Source organism: Bison bison, unplaced genomic scaffold (genome assembly GCF_000754665.1).
Source record: "Bison bison bison isolate TAMUID 2011002044 unplaced genomic scaffold, Bison_UMD1.0 scf7180017864383, whole genome shotgun sequence".
Classification (NCBI taxonomy): domain Eukaryota; kingdom Metazoa; phylum Chordata; class Mammalia; order Artiodactyla; family Bovidae; genus Bison; species Bison bison.
In genome coordinates, this window is record NW_011494955.1 from 6,627,775 (window position 1) to 6,636,456 (window position 8,682).

Below are 8,682 nucleotides of genomic sequence, written 5' to 3' on the forward strand. Positions count from 1 at the left end.
GATCCCGTGACAATTAAACATAGGGATCAAGATGCTTCCCAGGTGGCTCAGTGGTTAAAAAAAAAATCAACCTGCCAATGCTGGAGATGCGGGTTCAATCCCTGGTTCGGGAAGATCCCCTGGAGAGGGAAATGACAACCCTAGTAATGACACTGTAGTATTCTTGCCTGGGAGATCCCATGGACAGAGGAGCCTGGCAGGCTATAGCCCATGAGGTCGCAAAGAGATGGACATGACTTAGCACGAGCAAGATGGTGGAAGCTTGTTGATCCTGACTCGGTCTTTATTCTCTGGTCTGCTAAACAGTAGCACAGTAAAGGTCGTTACTCTTAATGTTATGATACTGTGCCACACTATATAAAACGTCTTTTCATGCTGTGGTCTGAACAGCAGTAAATAAGTCTAGTTCTGCTGCTGCTGCTAAGTCACTTCAGTCATGTCCGACAGTGTGACCCCTTAGATGGCAGCCCACCAGGCTCCCCCGTCCCTGGGATTCTCCAGGCAAGAACACTGGAGTGGGTTGCCATTTCCTTCTCCAGTGGATGAAAGTGAAAGTGAAATCGCTCAGTCGTGTCTGACTCTTAGCGACCCCATGGACTCCAGCCTACCAGGCTCCTCCGTCCATGGGATTTTCCAGGCAGGAGTACTGGAGTGGGGTGCCATTGCCTTCTCTGAGGCAGTCTGGTGTTTGGGCAGATTGCATTTTTTTTGTTATTGTTATTGGCTGCATTGGGTCTTCATTGCTCTGAGAGGGCTTTCTCTAGTTGTGGTTCACGGGTCTCTCTTGTTGCAGAGCACAGGCTCTAGGTGTGTGGGCTTGAGTAGTTGCAGCTCACTGGCTCTAGAGCGCAGGCTCAGTGGCAGTGTGGGATCTTCCTGAAGCAGGGATTGAACCCATGTCCCCTGCATTGGCAGGCAGATTCTTATCCAGTGTACCACCAAGGAAGTCCAAGAAACTTAATTTTTTTAACAATGCCTCATTTAATTATTAAGAACTGTGTGAATTCTTATTCCTGAATAAGAGATACTAGTTTGAGAAAGAGGGAGAAGTAGGGCTGCCTTGTACAACAAATAAGCTTTTATTGCTTAAAGTACTTAAAGGTGTCTACTGTTTTATTTAAAGAACTAACAGCTTGTCCATAGATTTTACCACTCCAGTATATGTCAGTTGGAGCTTTTATTACTAATACAGTGGAGTTAGAACAGAAAGAAAACTAAAGGAAGCATTTTTACTTTTGATTAGCCTGATAATCCTGAAGATTTGGTTTATTGTAGTCACTTTTCTGCTAATGTGCTTTGTGTAGGGCTAACATTTCCTTTTGTCTACTTATTTATTGATGTGAAAATACCATTTAGAACGCTGGTTCTCAACCATGGGCAGTTTTGTCTCACCCACCCAGGACATTAAGTCCAGGCTTGGAGATTGCTATTAAGTATACAGTACGTGGTGGAGAAGGCAATGGCACCCCACTCCAGTACTCTTGCCTGGAAAATCCCATGGATGAAGGAGCCTGGTAGGCTGCAGTCCATGGGGTCGCTAAGAGTCGGACACGACTGAACGACTTCACTTTCACTTTTCCCTTTCATGTATTGGAGAAGGCAATGGCAACCCACTCCAGTGTTCTTGCCTGGAGAATCCCAGGGACGGGGGAGCCTGGTGGGCTGCCGTCTATGGGGTTGCACAGAGTCGGACACGACTGAAGCGACTTAGCAGCAACAGCCTACAATACACGGTACAGTGTCTCCCTGCCCTCCCCCCCAAAGGATTACCCAACCTAAAATGTCAGCCAGCAGTGCAGAAATTGAGAAAGAGTTAAGCTGATCAGTTGTAGTATTTATTTTTATACCTATCATGACAAAGCTTAACTAGATGAGTATATAAAGAGCTTCACAAGTACCTAGTATTTAGTCAGTAAATTACAATTGTAATGAGGCAAGCAGGCAGTTAGAAGGTTTAATAAAATTTCTTCTTGTCCAAGTGGATTTGGTCTTAAGTAATTGGGATGTGTTTTATTACGTGGTTGAACTTTCACCAATTCACGGAAAACTTAGACATTTAAGAGTTGGATCAGCTCATTGTGTCAAAGGTTTTATACTGCTGGGAGCATTAAAGGATGCTTAACTTAGTAAAGAAAACATCATTGAAGTCCTAAACATGGGATGGACATAGATATTGCTGGAGCAAAAGGTGCATGAAAGATTTAGGTAACATTGTTTCTTAATTATTTGAATAAAACAGAGTGGAGAGAGCATTTAGGTTTGTTAATTTTACTTTTTTAAAGGCTTGTTCAGTTAAATCTGCTGCTTATATTATGATTGAGTCAGTGCTGCTGCTAGATTTAAAGAAGTTGGAGGTCTTGAGGAAGAGTTTTAGTTTGTCTGTATATGAAGGCTGTCCATCACCCAACAGTGATTTCTCAGCCAGAAGTTTCTGAGGGGCCAGTCACAGAATCCAAGGGGAAAGGGATATGTATCGTTTGAAAAGACATTCTAAAACAGTGTTTTAATTTTCTTTTTTGGACACACTATTTTGAAATTTCAAATTACGTTAAAGGAGAATGTGAGATTAGTTTGTCAAGAGGTAAAAACTGAGAAAACCTGATTTAGGAAATTGATTTATGCCAAAATCAAACAAAGGGCAGATTGGTTTTCCAGCTTGTGCTGTTTTGGCATTAGAGTTGTATGTAAAACAAGGGGAAAAGCGACACCTCAATCAAACTGTTATTCTCATGTTGGGCTTTACCTCATTGTACGGGCTGACCAGCAGTTCTGTTTTTATTTTCTCAATGACCAGACAGATCATGAAGCCCCATGAAGGTAAAGCTCTCTAGCTAGCATCATACTAGTCCCACTTATTTTTTAATTGAACAACTAAAATAAGCCTATACATTATCGTTCTACATAAAAGGTATGTTTTATGTCTTATTCAAATTAAAATTTCCCCCAGGCCTTTGCATATGAGCTAGGAGCAGTATCAGTATTATCAAACTTTGCATAGCTACTTTCTTTCGAAGCATAGGATAGATACACAATATAACCTGGTGATCATAAATGAGTTTTGGAACAGGGTTATTATTAGGTCACTTGAGAGAAGCATGAAAACTTCACATTCAAGACCATATTTTTTCCCTGTATAATTGTAGCCAAGTTTGTCTATTTTGCACATTGAGACCATAATTCTTGAGGTTCATTTTGTGTGCAGAAGGTTCATAACATTCATAGCAAACAGGTCTTTAGTTCTTGAAAATTGTGTTTTAAAGGAAAGGTAAGTACCAGGTGAGAGAACAGCCTTCGTTCAGTTAAGTAAATGGTGCATCGAGTTACAGACTCTTCATCATTTTGGATTGAAAATTGAAAGTTTGTTGAGAATTGGAACATGGAGAAGGAACTCATCATTATAAAAGGCATGAAACTGATCTTTGTTACAACAGAACTCCTTGTTATGGTTTTGGGGGGTTTTTTTCCCCCTTAACCACATCACAGCTGCTCTGAAGGGCCAATTCTAGAACTTCAGTTAGTCCTTTCAGTTCTTCTGCATTAGCTGCTGACTGGTGCCATCTCAGAAGAAGTTCTAAGGACTGGAGAGTAATAGAGTCATGGCCAGGATTCCTAAATATTTCAAACCAGGGAAAACATTTAAATTGCTGATTCTCAGGGATTTCTTATGTTTTTCCTTTAGTATAATATCTCATTTTCATATGTGGTGTTAAGGTAGGGAAGGAGTGTCAGAATATTAAGAGTAAGGATTTTGTTTTGTTTCTTTGTGTCCCGGGAGCAATGAATATAGTACCCTTTCTTAAACACAAATAGTTAAATTAAAAATCTCAAATGATACACAAGAGAATGTAGTAGGAAATAAAAGTTTGCCCCTACCTCATTTTATTTTTCACTTCTCATTGGGCTTTCTGTCCCAATACATTGTGCTTTCTCCTTATATCTGCACGGGATTCTTTCGTATAAATGTACCACAATCTACCTTTGATAGGACTTTTTTGTTGCTTTCTTATAGGTACATTTAACAATAGTGCCGTGTACAATTCTGTAAAGACCCAAGTATTGATGAGTAATCTTTCTCTTGTCTTTTTGAAACAGCAAAAAAGAAGAATAAGAAGGGGAAGACTATCTCCCTAACAGACTTTCTGGCTGAGGATGGAGGGACTGGTGGAGGCAGCACCTATGTCCCCAAACCAGTCAGCTGGGCTGATGAAACAGACGATCTGGAAGGGGATGGTGCGTTTTCTTCTGTTTTCCATCATGCCTGGAGTTTCTGGACAAAATCTATCCCATAATAATGCTTCACACTTGCAGTTTGGAAGAAGCTTACTAATTTTGTAGAATCTGAAATCTTATGTTTATGTATTTGTACATAACAAAATAGGTTAAGGCTGTGAGTTTGAAATAGGGACTAAAGTGGTGATTTGAGAGGGCTTAGTGCCAATTCTGGCTATTACAGTAATAGAGTTTTGTCAGGGTACTGTCCTTTTAAGCCTTGTTTTCATTTGGAAATAAGGGCTAGATGATTTCATTTTAGGTTTAAAATTCTGTGATGTCCTCATAAAGTAAGATAGCATTATAATCTATAAGCTGTTTGTACTTAACAGTCAGGAAATAATTTGTTCTAGGAGCTATTAGTATGAAGGCATGGTGTTCCTGGGTAAACAAAAATGGTCTGAGGGAAAGGAATGGGAATAGTAATTATGGTGGGAAAATATTTGAAGAAGTTCCGTGCCTTCGCAGAATAGCTGGCAACAGGCAGGAGCTATAAAGTCATTGGGCCTGACACATCTGATCACCTGTCATTTTTTTCTAAAACCTTCATTGCAAACTGAAAAATACTTTTGTGACCTATTTTTGTATTAAGAAATTTCATCTAGAGAGTACCTTCTATAAGTGTTGATACCTGAAGTACAAACTCATGGGCAGTACCGTAGGGACAGTATCTCCTAGCTCCACTAGGATTACCATCCTGCTGGGCTACCATCTGTGTGACCTTGGTAGGCAAGTTACAAAACCTTCCCAAAATCTTAGTTTCCTTTTCGGTAAAATGGGGAACAAACTCACAAGATTACTACAAAGGTAAGGTGGAATAAAATGACTTATCACTTGGCACTTGGTGTAGGTCCTCTTATTCTACAGTGGTACTAAGGGAAGTTTCTTCAATTGTTTAATGTCTACTTTTCTACCCTAGTTTCAACCACTTGGCATAGTAATGATGATGATGTGTATCGGGCACCTCCAATTGACCGTTCCATCCTGCCCACTGCTCCACGGGCTGCTCGGGAACCCAATATCGACCGGAGCCGTCTTCCCAAATCTCCACCCTACACTGCTTTTCTAGGGAACCTGCCCTATGATGTGACAGAAGATTCCATTAAGGAATTCTTTAGAGGATTAAATGTAAGTGTAAAGGATTTAGGTAATTAACTACATAGGGAGGGTAGCATAGTGCCTGTCTCTTGAATTCCTGTGTTGAGAAAAGTTCTAAGGTTATATATAGACTTAGAAAAGAAAATTATATAATTAAGTGGCATTTAGGCCCTCTGGCTGAGAATGTTCTCATCCAACAGCAGTCGGGCAGTCTTATCAACAGATTTAATACCTTATTAATACAGGGAGAATCTGTCAAAAACATATACCATTCTCATTAAGAAATTTAAAGGTGACATACTCAGTTGAATGTTGAAAAGTGGAAAGAAAGTTTCTCTGAACTCAGCTATTCTGTTAATGACATTCAGGCTTATAGCAAAACTGCATTTAAAAACTACATTTTTATATTTTATATGAATACATTTAACTGAGCAGATACGTAGTTTATGTTAACAGAATCTGTTCGCGTATAATGGAATTCACAAGCTTGCTTAAAAAGTTTAAGGCAAGATGTTTGAAAACACTGATCTGAAAGTTTCTAGAAAGTATGAGGTGCTTAGAAGTCCTTTTTCCAAACTTTGATGAAAAAATACTTAAGATTTCAAAAATGGAAGAAGGAGTAATAATTTCCAATTCTTTTGGGTTTTTCTCCAGAGTCCTTGCCAATGAGAGGACATCTTTATTCTCTTTTTTTTTTAATTCCTTTTCCTGCTCTACTCATGAGTGGAGTTAAAATAGCAACTAACAAAATCCATATCTCAGAAGGCCAGAATAAAGTATCAAATCAGTGATGCAAAAGATAACTTGAATATATGCACAATGTTAGAGAAATGAAGAAGTAAATAATAGGGGTTAGAAAACAGACACAAAAGGTGACAAGAAAGTAGTTAAAAGTATGAATCAGCGCTTTATCATTTGGCAGAGGGTAAGGATGGTCAGAGTTTACAATCCAGTGTTTGATTCAGCCAAGCTATAAATATGTGAAAACACTAAATAATGTTTCTCAGATAAGTCAGCTTGTCATAAAATATACTGCCCAGAAAACCTTTTGGCAAAAACTGAGTCTAATTTCTGAGAGAGAAAAATTGAAAATCAATTAATTGTGGAATAGGCAATTCCTCTTGATTGAAAAACAACTAAAAAATAGAAATACAAAATGAGGCAGAAGTCAGGGTTGCAAGGAATACACTGAACTTGTCCAAGGTTTTTAAAGGCTAAATTTATACTGTTCAAGTTGTAAAGATTTTAACAAGGTATATAGTGAAGTCTCTCTTGTATCCTTCTGTACCAGTTTTCCTCCTGGAGACATCTAGGTTCTTGTGTATTCTTCAGATAAATGCATTGCATACACAGTGTCAGAAAAGAAGGCAAGTGAACAAGAACATTGAATTTGGGAACTATTTCTTATTTCTCTTTAGATCAGTGCGGTGCGTTTACCGCGTGAACCCAGCAATCCTGAGAGGTTAAAAGGTTTTGGTTATGCAGAGTTTGAGGACCTGGATTCCTTGCTCAGTGCCTTGAGCCTCAACGAAGAGGTAAATAAAAAGGGTGGGGTTGAGGGCTGGGAGCTAACAACTCTTATGTTTATCAAACTGATTATTTTTTAGTCTGGGTCTGTAGCTATTTCAAAGATTCCCACAGTATCTACAAAGAAAAGCCTGGATTATTTATCAGTATTCCAGTTAACTTTCAACATCTAGCAAGTCACACTTCCTTTCAGCAAGTTCATCAGGGCCTAGTAATAATTTTAAGAGGGCTCAGAAACATTTCTAAAATGTCATTTGTATCAATAGTACTTGCTCCTAGGAATAACAGTAAACGTTCAGTCCTGCATTTTTACTATTCTTGCCTGTAGATGTTTTCCTGTCTAGACACACCAGAGGTTCAGTAGGGAGAGAAAATGCAGCTATTAATACATGAAGGGGAATGGAGATTAAATCTAATTGTGATCAGTCATTTAAGGCCATGTATGGATTGTTAGGCTTGCCTAAGCAGGAATATTAAAACAGTTAGTTGAATATTAGTGATAAAAAGTTTCTAATCCAGGAACTGCTTTTTTACCTCTAGTGACTTTAGAAATCAAACTGATTATATCTGAAAAGGGAAAAAAAGGCTCTTATTTAAATTCCAACAACCTCTCATTGTTGAGAAGGCAATTTCCAATGACATTTGTGGCATAATTCTGTGGTCCACATCTGACATTGGACATGATTGAAAGCAACTCCTCCTAAAATATTTTTCCTGTCTCAGGCTTGAGTACCACCATGATAATCTGAAGCAAATGTCAAATAGGAATAAAATTTGTGTATTTAGTTAAATATTAATATATGAAAAACAAAAGTTGGAAGTTTTTCTTTTCATATCACTTTTAAGTTTCATTAGCATTACTAATTTTTAACTTCTCATTCTGGATAAGAAAAGGATACCATACAACTGTTATTGTCTGAAGTTTGCTGAATTGCCTATAATGTAAAAGGATTACACTTAATAAATTGCCTGTGATAGTTAAAAAGTTAAATCTATTCTGTGAGATTTGACTTTATAAAAATAGTAAGATAATTAAACTGACATTTATTTAAGCCCAACTTAAATGCTATTTCTACAAGGTTATTTTATATTCAAGTCTTTATAGAGGATTCTTTAGCCAACAGATTGTAGTGTTGGCTAGATTACAGTGTTTTTCCTTTATCTTCCTTCCCCCAGTGCTTCTGCTATGCCCAGACGTTCAAGGTCACTCATGGGATTTGTGCATAATGGGGCAAAAGGTTGGTTAATATGGTCCTATGCTCTCAGTCTCTAGGTAACAGGAGAATTCGAGTGGACGTTGCTGATCAAGCACAGGATAAAGGTGAGAAAGCTGACTGAATGTGTTCGAGTATTCTGTTTCATCTGGTCCTAGGATGACAAACCAGAGGTGCCCTTCCCCAGAAGTTTTTAGTGGAGACCTACCTTAATCTCAATCAGTAATTGTTGACTGAGGGTGGTTTTGCTTCATAGGGGACATTTGTCAGTGTTGGGAGACATTTGGGTTGTCACAAGTGTAGTGAGGGCTGCCATCTAAAGGAATCTGGGGGCTGTTCTCTAGTGTGTATGATGGCCCCCACAACAGAATCGTCCAACCCGATTCTTGATACTGAGAAACCCTGATTGCCTTAGATGAACATTAAATATATACTAGATAAATTACATACCTAGCACCCTGGACACCAAAGGAGCCCGATTCACGTATATTTTAGAGGCTCCTGGCCTATATAGAAGATGAGATAGGTAGGCATTAAGCCAGTAGGAATAAATGTGAGGAAGGGAGTCACTTGG

At 38.7% G+C, this 8,682-nt stretch overlaps 1 protein-coding gene across 1 annotated transcript in view; it reads left to right on the forward strand.

Annotated features, from left to right (window-relative positions):
• Positions 1–4,067: 4,067 nt before the first annotated feature.
• Positions 4,068–8,682, forward strand: part of EIF4B (eukaryotic translation initiation factor 4B) — a gene marked incomplete at its 5' end in the record, with an annotated part of 18,564 nt that continues 13,949 nt past the window's right edge. Inside the window, 4 exons of the mRNA XM_010858095.1 lie at positions 4,068–4,230; positions 5,189–5,397; positions 6,786–6,902; positions 8,161–8,215. Of these exons, the coding sequence (XP_010856397.1) occupies positions 4,068–4,230; positions 5,189–5,397; positions 6,786–6,902; positions 8,161–8,215 (544 nt within the window). The remainder of the gene's footprint in view (positions 4,231–5,188; positions 5,398–6,785; positions 6,903–8,160; positions 8,216–8,682) is intronic.